Source organism: Rhincodon typus, chromosome 24, assembly GCF_021869965.1.
Source record: "Rhincodon typus isolate 14 chromosome 24, sRhiTyp1.1, whole genome shotgun sequence".
Classification (NCBI taxonomy): Eukaryota; Metazoa; Chordata; class Chondrichthyes; order Orectolobiformes; family Rhincodontidae; genus Rhincodon; species Rhincodon typus.
Genome location: NC_063355.1, coordinates 23,767,589 through 23,793,747, shown reverse-complemented (window position 1 = coordinate 23,793,747; position 26,159 = coordinate 23,767,589). Strand labels below are relative to the sequence as shown.

General features: G+C 40.3%; 1 protein-coding gene across 3 annotated transcripts in view; it reads right to left on the bottom strand.

Annotated features, from left to right (window-relative positions):
• Positions 1 to 26,159, bottom strand: part of anapc5 (anaphase promoting complex subunit 5) — a 48,320-nt gene that overhangs the window by 19,747 nt on the left and 2,414 nt on the right. For all 3 annotated transcript variants that reach the window (XM_020513516.2, XM_048611199.1, XM_048611198.1), the window contains exons 2-7: positions 24,742 to 25,804; positions 24,564 to 24,643; positions 18,547 to 18,656; positions 15,505 to 15,709; positions 13,694 to 13,760; positions 5,105 to 5,206 (exon numbers count right to left, since the gene is read on the bottom strand). In XM_020513516.2, coding sequence (XP_020369105.1) covers positions 5,105 to 5,206; positions 13,694 to 13,760; positions 15,505 to 15,709; positions 18,547 to 18,656; positions 24,564 to 24,643; positions 24,742 to 24,954 — 777 coding nt within the window. In that variant the 5' untranslated portion in view covers positions 24,955 to 25,804. The remainder of the gene's footprint in view (positions 1 to 5,104; positions 5,207 to 13,693; positions 13,761 to 15,504; positions 15,710 to 18,546; positions 18,657 to 24,563; positions 24,644 to 24,741; positions 25,805 to 26,159) is intronic.

Here is a 26,159-nt window from a genome sequence, read left to right as displayed (position 1 = left end):
TTTGACACAATTAGGTTCTGTTGAGGGAGGGAGAGGGTCATCAAGGACTGTCACTGAATTAAAATGTGACAGCCACAGATCAAAATTTATCGAACCAGTTCAAATTAACAGATTTTAAAAACCCAAATTACTTCAGAGGCACAGAAATATATTCTATTACCACCCCATAATTTATGAAATATTAAAACATAATAATATTTACAGCACTTGGAAAATGTAATCAAATATTACATGTTCATTCATCAGTAAAGTAATGGTATGGAATTTCTAAATAATCCTGTGTCATCATTTACCTACTTTTCTTTAATTTGTCTTGGAATGAGAGTATCTTTAATTGGTCTTAAAAAGTTATCGTAAACCGGCTTTTAGAAGCACTTCAGTCCATGATGGAGGGTGAGGCAAGTACACCCATAATGCTGTAAGGAAGGGGGTTCTAGGATTTTCATAGAATCATAGAATCCCTAGTGTGGAAGCAGGCCCATTGAGTCTACATCAACCCTCTGAACAGCATGCCACCCAGACCCACCCTCCTAATTTATCCCTGTAACTCTACATTTCCCATGCCTAATGCACCCAGCTTGCGCGTCTCTGGATACTATGGACAATCTAACATTGCCAATCCACCTAACCTGCACATCTTTGGACTGTGTGAGGAAACCAGAGCACCCGGGAGGAAACCCATGCTGACATGGGAAAAATGTGCAATCGCAGACAGACAGACAGACAGTCACCTGAGGGTGGAATTGAACCCAGGTGCTGTGAGGCAGCAGTGCTAACCACTGAGCTGCCCCCAACGGGAGTTTGAACCCGTGACAATGAAGGAGAAGTGACGTACAGTAAAATAATAGCAGGTCAAATCCCAGGATGCATACCCCCAAAAATTCAGGGATTCAAGGAAGCTCCTATGTAACCTGTTTTGCCTACAAACGTGTTCCTATGTCAGAAAAAGGGAAAACAGTGATGCAGCAAATGTGTGAAAGTAATCTCTATTTTTCAAATTGTTGACAACTTACAATAGGCTGACTTTGCACCATAAAAGGCATGGAAAAACATTGAGTTAGCTCTGGAAAAACTCAATAATTCTCTTATGCTTGGCAAGCTGTCTTTGGATTAGGGCTATATACGTCACCAAGTCATAATGCAGTAAAACATGTTTTTCATATTTTTGTGCTGCAGTGCAACATTCTGAATTGCATAGCTCAGCTCAGGATGCAGGCAGGTCTGATCCTTTAGGATCACAACTGCCTTGGACTCTTTGTTTTAAGAATATACTCCATCCATGAAGTCCTCATCTGTCAATTCAGTTGTCCAGGCACCTCAATGCAAGTTTCCATAGTTGCCTTCACTTTAAATTCCATGGTGGCCTCTTACAGGCAATGAAAAGAACCTTATCATCGGATCAGCTGGTCACACCTGCAGTTCCTCATTTATGACATCTTCTGCAAGTAGTCGTAGTGCATTTAAACCTAGTGTTACGGAAGCAGTTGGCAAATGTGGCATCCTCACCATCTTTCACTGTTCTTCCTCAAGAACACTATCTCTACAAAATTCGAGTTGTATTTCTGCTCTTATCGATGACCTCGATAAGCTGAAAGGTCAGGTAATGTTGGTAGTTGGTTTTAAGGCTCCTAATCACCCCAGAACATTGGCTTTTGCATTGGGAGACAAAACTGTCAGCTTAACCCTCAAGGTCAGCAATGTTGGGGTATAAGGGGCTGTTGTCTATGACGATGATCATTTTCCTTTCATAGAATCATAGAATCCCTACAGTGCGGAAACAGGCCCTTCGGCCCAACAAGTCCACACCGACCCTTGGAGCATCCCACCCAGACCCATCCCCTTATAACCCACACACCCCTGAACACTACGGGCAATTTAGCTTGGCCAATCCACCTAGCCTGCACATCATCTGTTATTACATTTTGTCCACTTTCCAGATCTATGCCTCAAAAAAATTACTGAAGGACACCCAAGGGACGTCGTTAACATCATACTGCAAGAGTGGTCACTTGCTGTTTGCAAAGCAATGTGTCTTCACAGACTTTTCCAACAGAGGAGAACCAGCTATTTGGTGCCATCGATGTTGGCAGAAACCACAGCAGGGTCACGTTCCTTGCTTCGCTTTCCACCATTACGTTTCAACGTAAAATGTGTAAAGAGTAATCTGGTAAAAGACAGTAAATGTTTCCAGTTTCATCCATGTTAAAAATGCCTTTTGGTATATACTTGTTTACGACATGGGCAAGACTATTTTGAAGCTAATAATCTGTCATTGCTGCCATGTTTGTATGGCCAGATAGCTGAAGGCCCGATTTAGCAGACAGAGCTGATGGGACTCTCAGGACAGGTCAAGCACAAAGCATCCATTTAAGACAAAGGAAGGCAAGGACAAGTCCAGATTTGACCTGGAAATTGAGATTGCTTTGTGTTCTGGAGTAAGATGAGCAGCCTCGGGGGCACCCTGGGTTCCAAGGGGGATATACCCATGACACATCGGAGCATGTATGCCTGGGATCCCATTGGACATCCTGGCCTTAACCTGGAAGATCGATTGTTCTCTGGCCTCCAGTCATTCTGCAAAGATATAGCAGGGAGGGATAAGAGGGTCACCTGTTGGTTATTCCCACAGCAAACACTTGACCTCCACGAGCAGCACAGCTCCAACCGCCTGGAAAGAGAAAGATGACCAATCTTCACCAAGTTCATCAGAGCTGATTGCATGGCCTGGCCAGGTTTTAACTGCATTGATAGTTCCTGGTCCTAGTATGGTTGCCAGCTGTAGTTTAAATAAGTATTACGACAGAGACTTAATGTTGGGAGTGGTAAAGTAATTAATGTAAAAATCGTGAGTTTAATCACGTAAGAGCAGGGTTTTAAGAGTATTGAGGCCGTATGGCCCCTTTTGACTCTTCAGGGTATTTTGTGAATAACTGAATTGTAAGTCAACTCTGACTCTTTTGCTCGTCTCACAAGTATAGTTCCCAAGTAAAACGAGTTCACATAGAAACCATTCGAAGTGTCCAAAACATGAACAACAACTGCCACATCCTTAACGCTTACCACTTGGAAGATGACTCCATGCCTTGCTTTGAATTGGTTCAGTCATCTATATCTGCAGGTGAACCTGTTGTGATCCAGCCTCTTTCCTAGGACTACTTCCATTTATTGCAGAATTGCGAACGCTGTGCTCCAGCTGCTTTGCAACACCTTAGCAGACCTATGAAACATTAGGACAGGCAGCCATTCTCACCCTCTTCCTTGGACAGAATGCCTACATGTCAAACTGTTCCAAGGTGTTCACCTTTAACTTCACAATGGCTGACAAACTCTATCGTTAATTCGCCCATTCTTTAGCGATAGTCGCTTTTTGGTTTTGCTACATCAACTTCACTTCATTTCCAATTGACAGTACTTCAAACTTTCTCACAGGTTTAATTAAACTTCACTCTGGTTGTCTGGCTCAGTCATATGACAAGCATGCAACAGCTCGGCTAAGCCAGAGTTATCAGACTGGAACTTCAGCTTATTACAAACACCTAGCTCTTGGACTTCCTATTCTGCCAGCTGGAACGGCTGACAATTTTGCCACAACTGGAGTTTTGAGTTAACATAGTGTGGAGCTGGAGGAACACAGCAGACTAGGCAGCATCAGAGGAGCAGGAAAGCTGACGTTTTGGGTCGGGACACTTCTTCAGAAAATGGAGTTTTGAGTTATCAGAATTTGACTGATCGCAATCTAACTGTAGTTCCAAGTTAGAATGGTATGTGATTTGGAGGTGGTGATATCCTTATGCATCTGCTTCCTTGGTCCTAAGCTGTAGAGGTTGTGGGTTTGGAAAATGGTGTTACATAGGCATCAAGAGTTGCTCCACTTCACCTTGTAAATGGTGCACACTGCCACCGCTGCACGTCAGTGGTGAAGGGAGTGAGCAGTAAAAGATGATGGATGGGATGCCAAGCAAGCTTTTTTCTGAGAGGTGTTGAACTTCTTGAAGGTTACTAAATGTCCATGGAAGATGGTAAATTTTCACTTGCTGTAGATGATCATTCATTGGCACTTTGGGATGTGAATGTTACTTGCCACTTAAGCTTAAAAGTTTTCTAGGTATTGGCATAAATGGAAACTGAATGCTTCAATATCTGAGGTGATGTGAAATGTGGCTGAACATTGTGCAATAATCAACGAACATCCCTTCCTCTGACTTTATGATTAAAGCAAGGTCATTAATGAAACAGCTGAAGACGGTTGGGCCTAGGAATGCCTGCACAGACGTCTTTGGTCTGAGGCCACTGACTGCCAAAAACCACAATGATCTTCCTTCGTGCTGAACATGACTCCAACCTGCAGAAAGCCATCCCATCCCCATTCCCACCAATTCCAAGTGTGCTAAAGTTCCTTGATGTCATACAGTTAAATATTGCTTTGGCGTAAAAGGCAGTCACTCTCACCTCATCCCTGGAATTAAGTTCTTCTGTTCATGGTTGGCTTGAGGCTGTAATCACGTCAATAGTAAGCAGCTCTACTGGAACTCAAACTGAGCGTCAATGGGCAGGATCATGTGCTGCTTAGTAGTGCTGTTGACAACCCCATCCCTCACTTTGCTGATGACTGAGAGGAGATTGATGGGGTGGTAATAGGCTGGGTTGGATTTGCCCTTGTTCTTTTGGTCAGGACATATATGCACAATTTTTCGCATTGCTGGATAGATGCCCGTATTGTAACTGTACGAGGACAGCTGGCGAGGGGTGCAGATAGTTCTGGAGAAAAGTCTTCAGTACTATTGCCAGAATGTTGTTAAAGTCCGTAGCCATTGTAGTAGCATGCCTTCAGCCATTTCTTGATATCACATTCAGTGAATCGAATTGGCTGAAGGCAACAAGTCTGTTCTTAGGGACTTCTACAGGAGGCCAAGATGGACTATCCACTCAACATTTATGGCTGAAGCTGGGCCCAAACTACTCTGTCCATTACTTTGCTAACGAGAATCATAAAGCGTCACTAATGATGGCTGATTTTCTTTTTTAACTTTAAAAACTATTACAAATGGTTTTGTTGTAAGAAAGAGGAATCTAATTCACACACATTAAGAGTTCAAATACTTACAGCTTCTGAAAAATCAGGATTAAATTTGAGTAAATTATTTAGTTCTTTCTGTAGAGTAGCTGGTGAAAGAGCCTTGTTTTCATTGTTTTTCAACAGCGATGCCTACAAAATTTAATAACCACGTTCATCAGTTCATATAAGCAAAGCTGATAAACTAGCCAATGGTGACATCATAGTATTATTTAATGCTTTAAACATACGCCAAGCAGAATTTAATTCCATACTTACAGAAGATTTTCACATTGTGGAAATGATCATAAATATGAACTTGTTTTTTAATTTGATCAAGGACAATTTAAACCAGTGTACAGCTTGTGATTCAAAGTCAATATTAAACATTGCATTTATATCACACATACGCTGTCTCTCTTGGGAATTATATTCCTACAGGCATTTTTCTCCAAAAAACTTACCATTTTAACTCATATCAACTGCAGATAAGTGGAACAGTTGACCTTTTTATGAAATATTGCCTCGGTCTTATATTTTCTGTCTCTTTTAGAAGTTATAATTTAGAACCCCCTTACTTCCTACAGTCGGTTCTGCTAAAACATGTGTTTCTTCAACACGAATTGGGTTTAACGCAATTGAAGAATTTAGATCGCCATTTATAGAATGCAAACTTTCCTCACCTGTATTGGCTATAACACGATACTGGCCCGATTTGTTTAAATGGCGCAGGTATTATGTGATTTTCTTACAATGCAAGATCACACAAGAACCAAACTATCGCATTATTTCAGAACCAACTGTATTTCATTTATCTACTTTGGAAATGGATGCAACTTTTTTTTTTTAGAAAGTAAGAGTCAAGGGTTGATCAAATGACTAATTTTGTCAGAGAGCAGAGTGAGATAAACTTAGGAAGGTTGTGAGCAGATCAGTCTTTAACAAATAGAAACTACTGACAAGTGAACCTGACAGCAGTGTTGGGTAAGTTGTTGGAATGGATTCTGACAAGATTTACATGTATTTGGAAAGGCAAGGGATAGTCAACATGGCTTTGTGCGTGGGAAATTGTGTCTCACTAAATTGAGTTTTTTGAAGAAATGACAAAAAAGATGGATGAAGGCAGAGCGGTGGACACTGTCGATATGGACATCAGTAGGCATTCGACAAGGTTTTGCATGGTAGACTGGTTAGTAAGGTTAGATCACATGGAATACAGGGAGAACTAGCCATTTGGATACAAAATTGGCTCGAAGGTAGGAGACACAGCGTGGTGGTGGAGGGTTTTCAGACCGGAGGCCTGTGACCAGAAATGTGCTGCAAGGCTCGGTGCTGGGTCCACTGCTTTTTGTCATTTATTATAAATGATTTGAAATGGGACCATAGGAGGTATGGTTAGTAAGTTTGCAGATGACACTAAAATTGGTGATACAGTGGACAGTGAAGAAGGTTACCTCAGAGTACAACGACACCTTCATCAGATGAGCAAGTGAGCTGGAGAGTGGCAGTTAGAGTTTAATTTAGATAAATGTGAGGCACTGCATTTTGATAGGGCAAATTAGGGTAGGACTTGTACACTTAATGGTAAGGTCCTGGGGAGTATCACTGAACAAAGGGATCTTTGAGTGCAGGTTCATAGTTTCGTGAAAGTGGAGTCACAGATAGACAGGGTAGTGAAGAAGGAATTTGGTATGCTTACCTTTATTGGTCAGTGCATTGAGTATAGGACTTAGGAGGGCATGTTGTGGCTATACAGTACATTGGGTATGCCACTTTTGCAATAGTGCGTTCAATTCTTGGCTCCTTGCTGTAGGAATGATGTTGTGCAACTTGGAAGGGTTCAGAAAAGATTTACAAGGATGTTGCCAGGGTTGGAGGGTTTGAGCTATAAGGTGGGGGTATTTTCTCTGGAGCATCAGAGGCTGAGGGATGACTTTATAGAAGTTTATAAAATCACGAGAGGTATGGATAGAGTGAAAACTCAAGGTCTTTTCCCCAGGAGTGAGGGAGTCCAAAACTAGATGGCATACTTTTAAGGTGAGAGAGGTAAGATATAAAAGGGACCGAAGGGGCAACGTTTCCATGCAGAGGGTGGTGCATGTATTAAATGAACTGCCAAAGGAAGTGGAGGAGGCTGGTACAATTTCAACATTTAAAAGGCATCTGGATGGGTATATGAATAGGAAGGAATTAGAGGGCCAAATGCTGGCAAATAGGACTAGATTAATTTAGGATATCTGGTCGGCACGGACGAGTTGGACTGTAGGGTCTGCTTCTGTGTTGTACATCTCTAGACACCATGACCAGAACTGTACACAGTAATCCAGAAGAGACCTCACTAATGTCCTGTATGACCTCAACATGACATCCCAACTCCTAAACTCAAAGGTCTGAGCAATGAAGGTAAGCATGCTTAATGCCTTCTTAACCACTCTGACTTCCTATGATGCAAATTTCAAAGAATTATGCACCTGGATCCTGGGTCTCTCTGTTCTACAACACTTGCCAGAGTTCTACCATTAATTGCAGAAGTCCTGCCCTTGTTTACCAAAATGCAATACTTTGCATTTATCCAAATTAAACTCCATCTGAAATGGACAAACTGGGCCTGTATTCTCTATAGCTTTGAAGAATGAGAGGTGATCTCATTGAACCTTGCAAAATACTTAAAGGAATAGACAAGATACATGTCTATAACTAGGGGGCACAATTTAAAAATAAGGGGAATGCCATTTATACCATGATGTGGAGAAATCTTTTTACTTGCAGGGTTGGGAATTTTTGGGATTCTACCCCAGAGGGCTAAAGTGAAATTTAAAATGGTTGTGAGCTACAAGCAACAGCGCTGGATTTTATTGATAATCACATTAATGCAAACAGCTCGCATTAAAATAACACCTTTTAGATGGAGCAGAATCTTCTGCTGATGGCTGCAACAGACACAACTGAAATATCTGACTACTTTCCCTGCTGTTTCCTGGGAGGGAAAGATTCTGCCTCTGGGAAAATGCCCCAAGGCACATCTGATGAATTTTATCAAAGAAAATATAACAATAAGCTACATACGTGAGCTTTGTCAATGAGGAAGCTTTTAAGGAGTGGCTTAAGAGAGAAAAAAGTGGTAAAGAGGGAGAGAGATATGAATGGAGTTCCACAAGCAATGATGAAATGATTAAAATCACAGCTGCTAAAAGTTGGGGGAGGATACCAAAACAGAGCATGGGGAGGCTATCGAGGAATTTCAAAACAAGTGTGAAAATTTTGAGCCTTTACTTTAGTTACTATTTGATTCTTTGTTCCCAATGTTTAACATTTCAGAAAATCTCATCATACCAAAGACTGGCAGAACAGAAACAGAACTGTTATTGTGCAGTACCCGCATCAGCTTTCCAAATGAACATTATGACTTAGCATCATCCTCCAACCCTTTCCCTGTATGCAATCAGACAAATAAATACACCGATAATCATCTACAGGCATTCCTTAAGTTGACAGGAAGTGCTTTTCATTTGTAACAGGAAAGTAAACCACCAATGTGGGAGGTATGGTATTCAAAAACTGATACCTTACACTCAGAAACAGTCACGGTGTGCATCTTCCAAACGTGACTCGATCTAATATTTCGGACACATTAAGGACTGCACTTTACTCGGAAGCAGAATGTTAAACTTCTTACCTTCCAACTTTGGTAACTTTTAAGGCATGTATCTGTGGAGAACAGTCAAAGGAAAAGTATGGAGGGGAGAAGGTACATAATAATGAAAAGAGGGTGAACTGATTTGGAAGCAAACCTGCTACACTGAATGTTTACAAGGTGTTAAACCTAAAAATAGTAAAGGGAGGACTTGTATTTGTATAGCACTTTTCACAATGTCAAGCTGTCACAAAGTGCTTTACAGCCAATGAAATACTTCTGAAGCAGAATCACTGTAATAATGTTGGAAATACAGCAGTCAATTTGCACACAGCAAGGTGCCACTACAATCAATTAAGTAATCAGAGATCTGCCTTTAAGTGTTGGTTTCATGCTCAATATTGGCCTGTACATAGGCAGAATTTCCTGCTTGTCTTTATATGAACCTGCACCCCCAATGGTGCAACACGATAATAAATTTCTTTAATGAGCCGGGATACAGAAGGCCACAAGTGGCATTGTTCTGATACCACTTGACAAATGAGGGCTTTTAAAAGAAGCTCCACGCACCTGTTGAAAATATACATCCATCTTATCTGGTGTGCAGAGGTCTGTACTAGATTTTGACAAATTTTAGAAAAAGGGTGAAGACGGTGCAATAAAAGAATACATAATGGAATTAATTAAATTGTAAGCAAGACCACAAAAATTCTAGCTGGATATTTCCCAATCTTGTGCTGGCATTTAAGTTATTGGACTGTGTCAAAGTATCGAGCTGAGACTTCTAGTTTTGACAGGTATTAAATTTGCGATAGACAAACACTACCAGAACAAGTGTTGGAAGCACTTAAAAAAATTATTCGTAAAGTACTCCTTTGTAACAGCATTCATGGTGCAATTGGGCAATCAGGCAATCAGCCATATGACAAAATTGCGTCTTCCATTTTTTTTGTCAGCTGGCAAGACAGTCTAGATTTGATCACAGGCAACAATACGAAAGAAGAAATTTTACCAAGAGAAGTAGAGGTCAGAAGTGCCTTTGACAATTTTGAGAAGCAAAGAGAATTTGGGACTTGCAATGAAAGCCTGCAATGCAGAAATGCCCAAATATGCTAAATCAATGTCTTGGGTATAATTCAAAGTATCATGAACTGTCCCAAAAAGTATAACAATGTGTTCAAAATTAAACTCGAAATGGAATATTCAGAAGATTGTGGAGGAGATATGGATCAAAGAGGGGACATTGTATTAGTTATAGATGTTTCAGCCAGTGATTAATGTGAATCTTTCACTTGTGCAGTATTAGATAGCAGATGCACATCTACAATGAGTAACAGACTGGCTAAAATGTTACCTACACTCTGAATAAGTTGGGTGAGAACAAAGTTTAGGAATTTGAGAATTTCATCAGTTTCAGTTTTGGGGATGATAACATATTAAAATCTTTAAAAAGAGAAATCATTCCTCGTCAAATAGCTGGAAGTAATTATAGGCATGGTTGTCGTATTAAGTGAAATAATGTTATTATAAAGTAGGCTACAAATGAGAAAAGTACAGACGAAACTGGATCTAGAAAATGACAACAGTATACTATTCAGTAAACAATCAGGATACTGTTGTGTTTCTTTAATCAAACATAACCTCTCAACTAGGCTTACTGACATTGGGGGCAGAAATTTAGAAAATGAAAAAAAAAGTTAATTGTACCAAAGTTACATAGGCAATTTGTCCATCTGTCCTCTAAAAGGGGAAAGTAGTTAGCAAAAAGATGCAGGAATAAGGGATAAAGAATACAGTAAATTTTTAGAAGAGGTGTGATGGATGTTAGATTTGTAAGAAATACTAAAGGGCACTGTCACAGCCAAACATTGATCTGCCTTTTGCAATGTCGTGGTTATGGACCGAAAAAGTACAGCATTAAGGAAAGACATTGCCAAATCTACAAAATATAAAATGGCAGAGTAGTCAACTTACAATAATACACAGTAAACATAAGAAAATAATTGTGTATAAGCTAATGCATAAGTGGACAGGGACTGGATTTGGACAATTAGCTAAATTTCTCACTGGTAATGGGGGAAGCTTCACTAATGATGAATTTAGAGATATGAACAAATTTGAACATAATAGTTCTGAATACAGCCACAGTATGAACTTTTAGCAATATAGCGTGCAAAAGGAACACGTTGAAATAGACGATATGGTTCATAGCATTTTGGCAGATCAGCCAAACTGTAAATTATTATTTGCAGTAGCATTGGCCGTCTATTCTAAGAATTCACTTCAGATGGTTGGAGCTGGCTTTTGGTAGAAATCTTAAAGTTTCATTCATTCATAGTAAGTGATCAGCCCTCAGTTTGAAAAGGGACTAGAAGCAGCTCCTTTTTTGGACTATTTGAACACACTGCATGCAGGCAGAAAGGTTTTTGTTCAAGCTAAAGTCTCAGAAAGAATTTAGCAAGTTTTAAGACATAATGCACAATCAGTGGAAGCCAGTTTCAATCAGGAAAACGTTGCTAATTATGAAAAGATGGGGCTCTTAAAGAGTGCAAGACCTGTGAAAGGTTATTCATAAAGGTGGAAAAATAATAACTGTACAACCTGGGAACCAGATTGCTCAGGTACACTTTTCAAGGTTTCTGGGTATAGACTACAAATTTGCAGATTCTAAAGGATTTATAGAGAAAGTACCAAGGAGTCATTACTTCTCATGACTAAATATAACCATGAGGATCAAACTGTTCCAATTGACAGTTCGTCAGATGATGGACTGATAAGTTCTGATGATCAAACGGAGATCTTCAGTCCCAGAGGATAACTACTAAGGGTAGGTACCAAAGTCAAATATTTATCAGGAAGGAATAGTAAACAGAAAAATATAACACGGAGGGGTACAGGAGAACATAAAAACTGGCTGAATTTACAGGTTGAGGGGCAGGAGGTTAAGGCCAAGGATTAGGAACAGAAAAAAATGGAAGCCAAGAAAACATGCCTGGGAGTGAATATGCCCCTGGAATGAGATCATGAACGGTTGAAAGGAATCCTATTAATAGGAAGGGAAAGATCAAACAGTAACAATCTGGAAAAAGACAGAAGGCAAGATAGAGAGTGTAGTTTAACAAGGTCAAGGAACATAGTACAGACCAAGAATGTTACTGGGAGTGTAAGTATCAAGTCGTCTTAGTGGCTACAAACAAATTAGACAAAGTTAACAAACAGCAAGAATTACAAAGGTGGAGAGAACTTCAGTGTACATAAAGGTAGAAGACTGGTATAAGACAACCAACCTTATCATATGGATAAATATGTGTGGAAAAGATGTCTCCTCTCGGGAGTTGTAAAGCTAAAGCTAGGCATTTAGCATGAGATTTTGAAATATTTAGAAGATTTTCAACAACAAATAAATGGGAATGTAGAACAACTGACATTAAACCTGCATTTCTGCAGGGAGATTAGCTCGAAAGGCAAGTGATTCTTCATTCTCCAAAAGAGGTATCAAAAGCACTGGGGTCACTTTGGATGTTATGTAAATGTGTAAATAGCCTAATGATGCCTCTGGAGTGTGGTCTTCCTCAGTTAGGTATATTTCATTACAACTGAGCTATCTCCAGTTGACTATAGATGCTGTCACGTTTTCCTGACATGACAGGGATAGATTTCAGGCATATTTATCATGTACGTAGATTTTTTTTTGTTGAATGAGCGCAGAGAATTTGAAAACATTGAGATAAATGGGCTTAAAGCAGAATTCAAAATTAGAAGTCAAGCTTCTTGGCTTTTAAGTGTATTGGACTGGAAACCAGGCAGATTGACTAAGTGTTGCTTTGTATCAGTCATCTTAATTAGAACATGTTAACCCCATGACAGTTGGTCAATGTAGGGCCCCATGAAAAGATTCAGCAGCATCCCAAACTGAAATGGAGGAAATGCAGAGTCTACTTGGACAGCTGAATTGTTTGGGCACCTCAACCAGGTTACATGTTAATTCTGAGGTCCCAGAGAGTTGAGTACAATTATGAAAAATTCAAAGGTAAAAGATATTATTTAGGTGAACAAAACGTTGAAAAAATTAAAAATGGAGCATTATGTTGGATATCCAGGCAAATGAAACACTGTTTTTAGTGATGCTTCCTCTGCAAGTCGCTTTGGCGAGTTCTCAAGTACAGGTGGGTTTTTTAATTTTCTTTTGGGAGAGGGAGGTATATGGGAAGCTAAAAAGATTGGAGGAAAAAATACCTTTATGGCAGAAGGTCTTGCTCTTCTTGAGGTGATTAATATGGCATTCTTTTTAGCAATAATGTTCGAAGAAATTCCAAACAGGGATTCAGCAGCAACACCTATTGAGTGCTATATTGATATTAAGTTAAAATGAGAATAATATAGAGTTAATGAAATGCATGAATTAAAAAAGATTGAGGATCAATATTGCATTTTTACAACAGATGCTGGAGAGCGGAAAAACTTCAAATTGAAATGTGTATATAGCAGCAGTCAGCGAGTCAGCTATCTGATTGCTTTTCTTGGAGCAAGCTCTAGGAAACTATTAGAAATAGTGAAAAGATTGTTTGGAACTCTAATGTCTTCTTGAAAAGGTGGAAAAATGTCATTCTGCGCAATATGTTGTTTATTTGTAGTTTATTTTCGCTATTTATATGTATCAATTCATTTTAAAACCAAAAGGGATCTATTGTCATTTAATAGGGTCTAGCAGGGATGCCTGAAATCTAATGGAACTAGGGAACAGATAATGGTTGCAAGTTAATTGAAGGAATAATTGGGTGAGAACTTGACTGGGTGCATAAGGAGAATAAATAATTAGCCTTATTGGAGTTTGTGGAGTGTGAGTAGAAATGAAACTCTGACCACTGTCTGACCAGCAGTTAATCTCTCATATTTAATAGTAAAGGTGGTATTGACACATACAGATTCGGATGATCCCTGGCCTGTGCCACTTGTGAAACATACTGATCAGCCAAGAATCAGTACTTTAAAAAAAAAATACATACCTGTTGAGCAAGGAAATATTCTGCTTGTTTCTGGGATAAAGGTCCTCTGTCAATAACTTCATCATCTCTGTCAACAATAAGGTAGTGTCAATCATTGAACTTTAAGAGTTTTTTTTTTAAAATGGGTACATATTACTGGTCCAAGAAACAGCAGTGGGACAAAAAAAGGACACGTTGCAGCAGGAACTTGTGAAGTGAATTTGGCTCAACCCAGAAAAGAAACAGGCATGCAGAAGAATGAGTGAAATAAGATCACAGTCATCAGACATGGGAAACCCTAAAAATGCTTTTCTGACCTACTAGACTGTGCTTTTGGGAAGTGACCAGTGGTTACCAAAAGAAAGAACTAAGTGTTCAGACTGGTGAGAGGACACTTGAATTTGTCACACCCTGGCAAATCATACTACACCAAAAGTAGACCAACAGAGGACACATTAAAACATGGGATATCAGTATAACTATTCAGAAAAGAAACTACATTGATATGATACATAACTAGTTTCCTACACACATTAACTTTGAAACAAACAAAGATCAACAGGCTACTATAAATTCTGCTCAAGTGTGATATTCAAACTGGAAATGTTTGGGATTTACTCTCAGAATGCCAATTAATGTAACATGATTGTTCCCAAATGATATCAATCAATACACTTGGTACTAATAACTTTGGAGCAGCCCTCTTGTGGTGCAGTGGTTATGTCCCTACCCCTGGACTGGGAGGACCAGGTTGATGCCCCACCTGCTCTAGAGGTGTTTAGTAACATCTCTGAATAGGTTGTTTAGAAAAATAGGCTAACAACTTGGATCCGTCATGTTTCATTTAAAATCAGCTCAGGTAAGGACTTCTTTAAAAGGAACAAAGAAACAGTGAAAGTAGTTTCCAGCAATTTTTGTTATTTGTTCTTCCTTCTCCTTTATAAATTGTTCAATCAGATGAATTATAACGCATAAAACGTTGTGCAAAAGATTTACAAAACAAACAACAAACAGAATGGTCTCAATGCATGCTGGCAGAGCTTGCATTTGATCTCGATCCCTTATTGCCCTCGAAGGTGGTAATGAAACAACTACTGCCCTTGTTCTTTACTGTGACAGAGGTTATGGTTTGGAAAATTATGTCCAAGATGCCGTAATGTGTTACTGTAGTGCTTCTCCAGTTAATTGTGCGCCTATCAGACAGAAAGGCAAAGGAACAGAAGCATGCCACTTGGCCAACAAATCTGGTCTGTAATTGAAATGGCTGATCTGATCTGTAATTGAAATGGCTGATCTGATAATCCTCAACTTCACTACCCTGCCTTTTCACCTTGATCCAGAATCTATCTCAGCCTTGAATATGATCAATGACACAGCCTTGGCAGTTCTCTATGGTAAAGACTTCCAAAGATTCATTACTTTCGGAGAAGAAATTCATCCTGTTATAGATGGGCAAACCCTTACTCTGAGAATATACTCTCTGGTTCTTGAATCACCCATAAAGGGAAGCAAATGCTCTGTATCTGCCCTGACAACCCCCTAAGAGTTTTAGATGTTTCAGTAAGGCCACATCTCAACTATTTTAAACTCCAATGAATATAAGTCTAATCTACTATGAAATATGCAGTGTGCAATGCCAACATCAATTCATTGTCTCCCCAATTTTGTTGACAACTGAAATGGTGGGCTTTTTCTAGGCCAGAAAGCAAATGAAAGAAGACAAAAGAAAACAATGTAAGAATGCTTTTCGTTGAAAATAGGGTGCCCCCCACCACATTTGTATTCTCTCCTTAAGCTATTTGTAAACTTTAACATGATCCAATGAATCTTACCTTATTGGAATATCTAGTTCCTCTTTTTCCATTTTTCCTTCTAAATCTAAAGAGGTTAATTCCATATCTGTGTCTTCTCTTTCTCCAGTCCCTGAAGACATTTTTTCATAGCTTTGGTAATATTGCTGTAAAGCTGTGTAAAGCTTATAAACCTGACTGAAGGACAGTTTGTTGTAAGCCAAGATCATGTGCCTCAAGAACAGACCTACAGGAACATTAAGAACTCATTAACAAAGTAAACTTAGAGACTTCAATCTATTTCCAAACTATTATCGTGGATACATCAAGATAATTAGTACAGAATATATACCAGTAAAAGTAATCATTTTAAATTAAGCTAGAAACTCATATTATGGGAATGATCTTTCGCCTGGTGGTAAAATTCAGACTTCTAAAGTGGAAAGTTATGAGTTCAAGTCCAAGACTTGGTGCAGCCAATTTTAGCAACTGGAGCCAAGATCTCCAGTGTTGAACTACTGGATTGTCCTTTCACTGTATGTTTTTATTCATTAATTGGATGAGGGCTTTGCTGGCTGGGCCAGCATTTATTGCACATCTCCATTCACTTTGAGAAAGTGATGGTAAATGACTCCTTAAACTGCTGCTGTCCTTGGAATGCTGTTAAGAAAGGAGTTCAGGATTTTGACCCAGCAAGTGAAGTCATGGTGATATAGTTCTAAATCAGGACAGCATGGAGGGAAACTTGCAGTCTGTGGTTTTCCTATGCATAAGCTGTCCTTCACCTTATAGAAGGTAGATGTTGCGGGTTTGGAAGGAGAGGTCCAAGGGGAAAGCAAACAGAGAACCTGATCTCTAGCCTCTCTATACGGGATTGACACCTACCAAGATTCTCAGCCACCCTTCTGTTGGTACAGAACTGAAGGTCAAATTATTAACTTGTCCATGTTACTAAAAAGGGAATTTATCCCATGTGCAGTTAGCCAAGGAAACAACAATTTTCCTAGAACAAAACTATAATTTTAACAGTAATAAGGAATACTTCAACATTAAACATTGTTTGACAACTATCATTCTTTCTTTCAAAATTTTCCAAATTTAGTGGCTTTCCTTCTGAAAAGAGAGCAAATTGTAAAAACAAAAAAAGAAAAAAAAACCTTATGGCATTGTGCACATAAAATGTCTGCACCAAACATTATAATTTCTCTGAGACAACAAGGTGCAGGGCTGGATGAACACAGCAGGCCAAGCAGAATCATAGGAGCAGAAAGGCTGACGTTTCGGGCCTAGACCCTTCATCAGAAAAGGGGGAAGGGAAGTGGGTTCTGAAATAAATATCCAACGCATCATCCTCCGACACTTCCGCCATCTGCAATCCAACCCCACCACCAAAGACATCTTTCCCTCCCCACCCTTATCTGCTTTCCGGAGGGACCACTCTCTCCGTGACTCCCTTGTCCGCTCCACACTCCCCTCCAGCTCCACCACACCCGGCACTTTTCCCTGCAACCGCAGGAAGTGCTATACCTGCCCCCATACCTCCTCCCTCACCCCCATCCCAGGCCCCAAGAAGACTTTCCACATCAAGCAGACGTTCACCTGCACATCTGCCAATGTGGTATACTGCATCCGCTGTACCCGGTGTGGCTTCCTCTACATCGGGGAAACCAAGGGGAGGCTCGGGGACCGCTTTGCAGAACACCTACGCTCGGTTCGCAATAAACAACTGCACCTCCCAGTCGTGAACCATTTCAACTCCCCCTCCCATTCCTCAGACGACATGTCCATCCTGGGCCTCCTGCAGTGCCACAACGATACCACCCGAAGGTCGCAGGAACAGCAACTCATATTCTGCTTGGGAACCCTGCAACCCAATGATATCAATGTGGATTTCACAAACTTCAAAATCTCCCCTCCCCCTACCGCATCCCAAAACCAGTCCAGCTCGTCCCTGCCTCCCTAACCTGTTCTTCCTCCCACCTATCCCCTCCTCCCACCTCAAGCCGCACCCCCATCTCCTACCTACTAACCTCATCCCGCCCCCTTGACCTGTCCGTCCTCCCTGGACTGACTTATCCCCTCCCTAACTCCCCACCTACACTCACCTTTACTGGCTCCATCCACGCCTCTTCGACCTGTTTGTTTCCTCTCCACCTATCCTCTCCTTTATCCATCTTCTATCCGCCTCCCACTCTCTCCCTATTTATTTCAGAACCCCCTTCCCCTCCCCCTTTTCTGATGAAGGGTCTAGGCCCGAAACGTCAGCCTTTCTGCTCCTCTGATGCTGCTTGGCCTGCTGTGTTCATCCAGCCCTGCACCTTGTTGTCTCGGATTCTCCAGCATCTGCAGTTCCTACTATCTCTGATCATAATTTCTCTTACTTCCAAAGCATATATACATCATTACATACAAAATGAATCAAGAAAACTGTGACTCTATGGTAACATGTGGTCCATGTCAGAACAAAATTTGGATGTGCAGCAACAGGAGTTGGACAGATGAGTGGAGTTGCTTGAATGCCAAATACCAGGTTGTACATTAGCTGTTCCAACAATGATTAATCCTGCCTAATGAAGCTCAATGGGCAGCCAGAAACTTTAAAGTCATCCAACAATATCTGTTGTCATCCAGAATAGCAGGTATTTGAAATTTAAATGATAATTAAGTCGCTGTTTCTTTCATTGGGAGCAAGTGAATGTGAATACCAAAAAGACAACCCTCACAAGACCCAATATGATAAAGTGAGACTTTAGGAGGTACATTATGGATTTAAACAGTCTGCACTCTCTTCTTGAAAATCAATTGATTAAATGTTGTTGTTTTGTGCTTCATAAGCACCATAGTACCACTAACTCATTTCGGCAAAAGGGAAATGCGTTATTTGTGATGGTTACTGATCTTTGTGACTTGTGCTGCGATTGCCTCGAAATTCACAATAATTGATTTTTGAAATTGAACATATATAACATGAAAATAAATGAAAACATCTTCCACCTCAAAATTAGATGAACAAAAATTATATACTGCAGTGTAGGCCAGAAACTAGTGACCACAGGGATAAGAAATAAGATTAAAAATTCATACCTATGACACTAGTCTTGTGAACTGCTGGTTCTGTCCCACTGAAAACATTCTGAAGGGAATAGAAGAAATTTTCCATATCTTTCAACTCCCCTTCAGCCATTAACTTTACTCTAAAAAAAAAATAAAATGCATGCTTATCGTACCCAAATGCATTTTTAGAAGATAAGATAAATTAACGTGCCAGGTTTGATTTTAAAAATTTGCATTTGCTTCTTTAGAGGTTTTAAAAATAATGAAATTATTTTCAATATGCTCAGCGAGAAAGGCTAAGTACATAAGTAGTTGTAGAACATGGTATTTAGCCAGTTGAGCTTGCGGCACCATTCAACAAGATCATGGCTGATCCTCCTTTGTGCAAGTTTATCATAGCCCTCAACTCCCCAGTCCTTCAACTATTTATCTACGTTCTCTTTAAATATTTTTTGTGATTTAACCTTCACAACCCTCTTACATGAGTTCCAGACACTCACTAAGCATTGAGTGAAGAATTTTCTTCGTATCTCAGTTTTAAATGAGTGTCCCCTTATTCTGTAACTATGTCTACTTTCAGATTTCGCACCAGTGCAAACATGTCTTCAACGTCCACCCTGTTAAATCCCTTGAGAATCTTGTGTGTTTCAATAAGATTACCTCTAATTCTTCCAAACTAATTAATAAAAGCATAACTTGTTAAGCTATTCTTGATTAATCAACCCCTTCGTCCCTGGAATCAGCTTAGCAAATCTATTTTGAACTGCCTCCAATACATCTTTTCTTAAACACAGTGAACAAACTGTACACACTACTCCAGGTGCGAGATCTCACCAGTACCCTCTATAGTTGTGACACGACTTCCATATATTTATTCTCCAACCCTCTACCCAGAAAGGCAAAAATTCCATCTCCCTTCTTAATCGGTCTCTGCACCATGCTTTTTGTTTTGTATTTCACGCACAAGAACAGCATACCTCTGTGCTCCATAATTTGTAGTCCTCCTCCATTTAAATAGTAGTCTGCCTCCTAATTCTTCCTACTAAATTCCTACATTAATCTCCATTTGCCAAGCTTTTGCTCACTGACTTAACTTATCTATATCCCCTTTCAGGTCCCTTATGTCCTCATCATAACATGCCCTCCCACCTAGTTTTATATCATCAGCCAACTGGTTACATGTCACTCTAGCCCCTCTCCTCCATACCATTTATATAGATAGTAAATAGTAGGACTGATCCTTGTGGCACTCCACTAGTTATATCTTTACAACCTGAAAAAAGCCCATTAATCCCAATTCTCTGTCTTGTGTGTGTTAACTATCTCAATCCATGCTAATACATTGTCCCCAACAATTTGAGTTGTTGTTTCATGCAATCATATCTTACATGGCACCTTATCAAATGCCTTGTGGAAATCCAAATACACCACATCTGCTGGTTCCCCTTTAACAACTTTGCTTGTAATATCCTCAAAGAAGAGCAGATTTTTCAAACATGATTTCCTTTGCACAAAACTATGCTGACTCAATTTGATTGTTAAGCTTTTTTTTAAAAAACATGTCCTATTTTTTCCTTATTAATCGACTCTAGAATTTTCTCAATGACTGATATTAGGCTAATTGGTCTGTAGTTTCCGGTTTTGTGTCTCCATCCATTGTTGTGCTACATTAAAAGTTTTCCCATCTGCTGGAATAAATCGTGGAATCCGTTGCGTTCTGTAATATTTTGACCAATGCCTCCACTCTCTCTGCTGCCACTTCCTCTAAAACCCCCTGGATGCAGGCCATCAGATCCTGGTGATTTGTCTGTCTTTAGTCCCATTAGTTTGTCAAATACTTTGCCCCTAATGATAGAAAATGTTACAAGATCTTTCTTCCCATTGGCATCTTGTGTATGTTATCTTCAGGATTTTTATAGTGTCCTCCACTGTGAAGACTAATGCAAAATGTTGGCTTAAATTATCTGCTATTCCCCCATTTCTTGCTATTAATTCCGCAGTTGCATCATCCAAGGTCCCACACTTACTTTAGCTACTCTCTTTTTACATACCTGTGGAAGAGCATTCTGTTTGTTTTTATATTTCTTGCCAATTTACTTTCATAATCAATTTTCTCCCTTTTTAAAAGCTTTTCGGTCACTCCTGGTTCCCAAAAAATTACTTCCTAATCATCTGGCCGACCACTCGTTCTTATACTTTGTATGCTTCAGATTTTGACTGGATGCTCCCTTGACTGCTTTTTAAAAAAAAATTCAAACTTGGGATGTGGGAATCAGTGGTTAGGCCAGCGTTTATTGCTCATCCCTAGTGGCTCTTGAGAAAGTGGTGAGCTGCCTTTTTGAACCGCTACAGTCCATGTGCTATAGATAGACCCATGATGCCAGTAGAAAGGGAATGCTGGGATCATGGCCCAACGATACTGATGGAATGGTGATACATTTCCAAGTCAGGATATGGAGAGACTTGATAGGGAATTTGCAGGTGGTAGTGTTCCCATGTATTTGCTGCCCTTGTCCTTCTGGTTAGAAGTGGTTTGGAAGGTGGTGTCTAAAGAGATTTGGTGAATTTCTGCATTGTATTTTGTAGACGGTATACACTACTGCTACTGAACATCAGTGGTAGAGAGAGTGGATATTTGTGCAAGTGGTGCCAATCAAGCAGGCTATCAGTTGTTAGAACTGCACCCATCCAGGCATATGCGGAGTATTCCATCACTTTTCTGACTTGTGCCTTGTAGATGGTGGACAGGCTTTCAGGGTACAGGAGAGGAATTACTCACTACAGGATTCTTAGCCTATCCTTTGTTCTTGTATCCACTGCATTTATACAGTTAGTCCCCACTTCAATTTCTGATCAATACTGACTCCCAGGATGTTGAGACTGGGAAATTCAGTGATGGCAATGCCATTGAATGTCAACGAAAATGGTTAGATTGTCTCTTCTTGGTGATGAGCATTGCCTGGCATTTGCGTGACGCAAATGCAACTTGCCACTTTTCAGCCCAAGCCTAGATATTGTCCAGGTCTTGCTGCATTTGGACATTGTCTGAGGCATCGCAAATAGTGCTGAACGTTATTATTAATATTATTCAAGAAGATGGCAGGGGTGGTGAACAGGGATAAACCAGGGAATTATAGGCCAGTCAATCTAACCTCACTGCTGGGGAAACTACTGAAGTACAGAATTAATCTGCACTTAGAAGCAGGGATTAATTGAGAACAATCAGCATGGTTTTGTTAAGGGGAGGTCATGTCTGGCCAATTAGATTGAACTATTCAAAAAGGTGACCTGGTGTGTAGACGAGGACAATGCATTTGACCTTATCTACTTGGACTGCAGCAAGTATGGAAGACTGATAGCTCATGGATCAAGGAAATTTGGCTAATTAGATCCAGAACTGGCTGAATGGCAGAGAACAAAGGCTGTAGTCGAGGTATGTTTATGTGATTGGAAGCCTGTGTTTAGTGGGATTCCATTAGTCCTGTGAGCTTTACTGTTTGTGGTATACACAAATGATTTGGAAGTGAATGTCGGAGGATTGATCAATAATTTCAAGGATGATATGAAAATTGGTGGGGTGGTGAATTGTGAGGAGGATTGATTTAGATGACCAAAATTGAGAACTGGGTATTCGAATTTCTAGAAGGATGGGCAAAAAGGAAGGGGTAGTAGGTTGTAAATAAAGGAGTATTTCAGTACAGCAGTAAGTTGTGACATAGATTCAATAGATCGTGAATGGCCTTCAGAGAATACAGATGAGCCGATCAGATGGGCTGATCGGTAGCAAATGGAATTCAGTGGGTGTTAGATGATGCACTTGGGCAGGACAAACAGGTAAGGGAATATATGATGGATGGTAGGACCCAGGTAAGCACCCAGTATCAGACAAAATTTGGTGTGCATGTCCACCAGTCACTTAATGCAGCTTAAGGCAGCATTTGGGATACTTGCCTTCATTAGCCGAGGTATAGAGTTTAAGAGCAGGAAGGTGATGCTGGACCTGTATAAAACATTGTTTAAGGCCAGAGCTACAGTATTGTGTGCAGCTCTGTAATCCACATTATAGAATGGATGTGATTACATTGGACAGGGTGCAGAGGAGATTTACCAGGACGTTGCCTGGATAGGGAGGATTTTAGTTTTGAAGAGAGACTGGATAGACTGCAGTTATTTTCCTTGGAGCAGAAATCGGATTTGGGACATGATTGTGATGTATAAAATTTTTGAGGGTCATAGATAGGGTAGACAGGGAGGAACTTTTCCCCTTGGTGTAAGTCAATGACCAGAAGCGTAGATTTAACTTAAAGGGCAGGAAGTTTACAGCAGATGGGAGGAAATTTTTCTTCACCCAGAGAGTAGTCGGAATCTGGAACTCATTGCCTGTAAGGATGTCAGAGGCAGAAATCCTTACACCATTTACAAAGCCTTTAGATGTTCACTTGCAATGCAAGGCTACAAGGCTACGAGTCAGGTTTTAGAAAATAGGTTGAGAATAGTTAAGTGCTTGTTTTTGACTGGCACAGCCTTTATGGCTCAAAGGGGCCTTTTTCTATGCTGTCGATCTCTATGACATTGTTGTGATGATGCTGTCACTGCACTGGGCCTAATGAAAACAGCGTTACGCATATAAAGGTATAAAACGAAAAAGAGTTTTTTTTGAAGACAGGTTGTAAGGCATAAGTACTGAACTGGCTACTTGAAGACGACTTAAGTAAACAATGTGAGGCCTTTAGGTTTTTTTTTTAAGTTGGAGCAATGGAAGCAGCCTAAATGGGTGTGGGCAATTCTCACGGATCCAAATTTATGAGTTTTGGTATTTTCAGTATCATCAGAAGCTGGTTGGGGTCTCAAATGAGTTGGAAGCTTCAATGAATGTCTCTTAGCTGCTACACTCTCTGAATGTTTCTCTCTCCTGGATTGGAAAACTGCATCCAAGAATCTGGGTCTGCACTTGTCTTTTTGGCCAAGGGCTGTGTTTATGAGATGTTACTATATTGGAACAGTTAATTAGTAATAGGTACTGTATCTATTATTCGGTTAAGTTTGCCAATAGTTGTTATTCTAAATTCCTTTTTTTGTTTGTATTTTAATTATAACATTTAAATAAATTGTTTTGCTTAACGTCAAGCAGTTTGACCAGTCAAATCACATCTGGAACATGCACTTCACATCCATCTTTAAAATAAGAAAAAGTTAGCGTCTGCCTTCTTAAATATTTTGAGGGGGTTTGGTCTATAACACTGTGCAATCATTGGCAAACATGCCCACTTCTGACCTTATGATGGAAGTACGGTTGTTGTTGAAAAAGAAGCTGAAGATAGCTGGGCCTCAGACACTGCCCTGAGGGACTTCTGCAGAGATGTCCTGAGGCTGAGATGACTGACCTCCAACAACCACAACTATCTTCCTTTGTGCCAGGTATGATTCAAATCAGAGGAAAGTTTTCCCCTGACTCCCATGGACTCCAGTTTTGCTTTAGTTCCTTGATGCCACACTCAATCAAATGCGCCCTTGATGTCAAGGGTAGTCACTGTCACCTCACCTCTGGAATTCAACTGTTTTGTCTATGTTTGAACCAAGGGTGTAATGAGGTCAGGAGCTGAGTGGACCTGGCAGAACATGAACCGTTACTGAGCAGGAGCTGTTCCATGGTGGTGGAGTCAGCCTCATTAGGGGCATTTAAGTGGCTATTAGATTGGCGTATGGATGATAGTTTAAGGTAGGGGTGGAGGTTCGATAGACCTTAGGATTAGGGTAAAAGTTCGGCACAACATCGTGGGCCGAAGGGCCTGTACTGTGCTGTATTGTTCTATGTTCTATTGTATGGTTGATGACATCTTTCATCACTTAACTGATGATCATGAGTAAACTGATAGGGCAGTAATTGGCTGGGTAAGATTTGTCCTGTTTTGTGTAAGCCCACCACACTAACCCCCCTCCCACAGGCACCAGAAGTTGCAGTCAATTTCACAGAGTCATGAAGCTGAATGCTGTCGTTTTCTTGTCCCTTTCAGTATGATGTTGAGTTACTGTTACAGATTTCTTACCTTGTACTGACAGCACTTGCAAGTTTAGGGCAGCATTCTCCAATAGTCTTAAGCAACTGATGTAATGTCATATCTGGACCCTGTAACAAAGTAGTAAGACATGTTTATAATTTTAGAATGGAAATAGAGGATAAATAAACAGACTTCTAACAAATGCATCTTCAAGAAGCATCCTCACCTGAAGCAATGGTAAATTCAATTTGTTCATGTGAAGACGTCTGGTTTCGATTTCTGGCGTCCCTTGCCCTTTACAAGTAGCCATTTCGTGCAACAAAACCAGGATTGAGATTTTGTGTGGGGTAACCCAGTCTTTGATGCCAAAAATATTTGCATGAACCACACCGTTGGCCATCATAGGATTGAAAAACATACTCTCGTGAACGCTGGCCATGATAATAATCAGTTAAGTAGTCGAATTGAAAACTTAGAATATGGACCTCGACTGGAGAAAAGCAGCTAAAACCAACTCTTTAAGGTAGACGCAAAGACAATGAACATCCCAGAGTCCACAACTGTACTGGGCCTAATGAAAACAGCGTTACGCATATAAGGTATAAAAATAAAAAACCGTGGATCCTATCACAGATATAAGGCCGTCGATTTGTTAGACATATTTTCACTTAAGAGAGAGAAACAGAGTCAACGAGGCATCCACATTTCAAATTCAAGTTCATTTTGTTTAATCTTAAACATTAAATTGCTGAAAAATCCGCCGCTCCACAAATCAACCACATGGCGTCCAATCAATCGATAGCATGGACACTTCCCTTGGAATGTTTCTGGCCAGGATTTATTACATCGGACAACGTCAAAATCAATACTGACAGCAGATCAGCAAACGGGATATAGACTTATCACATTTAATCATTAACTTTAATCCTCCAATGTGAGTGCCACAGTATTTCGCATGCGTACATGCTCATACCATCAGTCGACAACACCAACGACCGCACCCGCCTATTAGACTTCAGCTCAAAGCTGCGAGACATTTGCGCATGCTCCGGAAACGTCCTTTCGTAACTGATTGTCACTAACGAGAAAATCTGTTTGGTACGTGCACGCGCTGAAAATGTCTGTGGGCGAAAGTGTGATGACATCATCAGAGTGTGCTTTTCTTGTGTTTTACTTCCGAAGGGTCAGAGGTCTCGATGTGTTAACTGTTCTTTTCCACGTCCTGCCAGACCTGAGGTTCTACAGCAGTTTCCGTTTGTTTTAGAACATGCAATTAATGTTTTGTATGTCTGAAGTGGAAAGAATGAGACGTTATAATAGTTTGAATACTGCCATTTACGTTTCAAAGGACATTTCAAAGCCATTTGCAGTAAATGCAGCAGCCTATTTGCACAAAGCAAATATTCTCAAACAGCAATATGATAACATATATATATATACATAACATACACCTCCCAGTCGCGAACCATTTCAACTCCCCCTCCCATTCCTCAGATGACATGTCCATCCTGGGCCTCCTGCAATGCCACAATGATGCCACCCGAAGGTTGCAGGAACAGCACCTCATACTCTGCTTGGGAACCCTGCAGCCCAATGGTAACAAGGTGTAGAGCTGGATGAACACAGCAGGCAAAGCAGCATCAG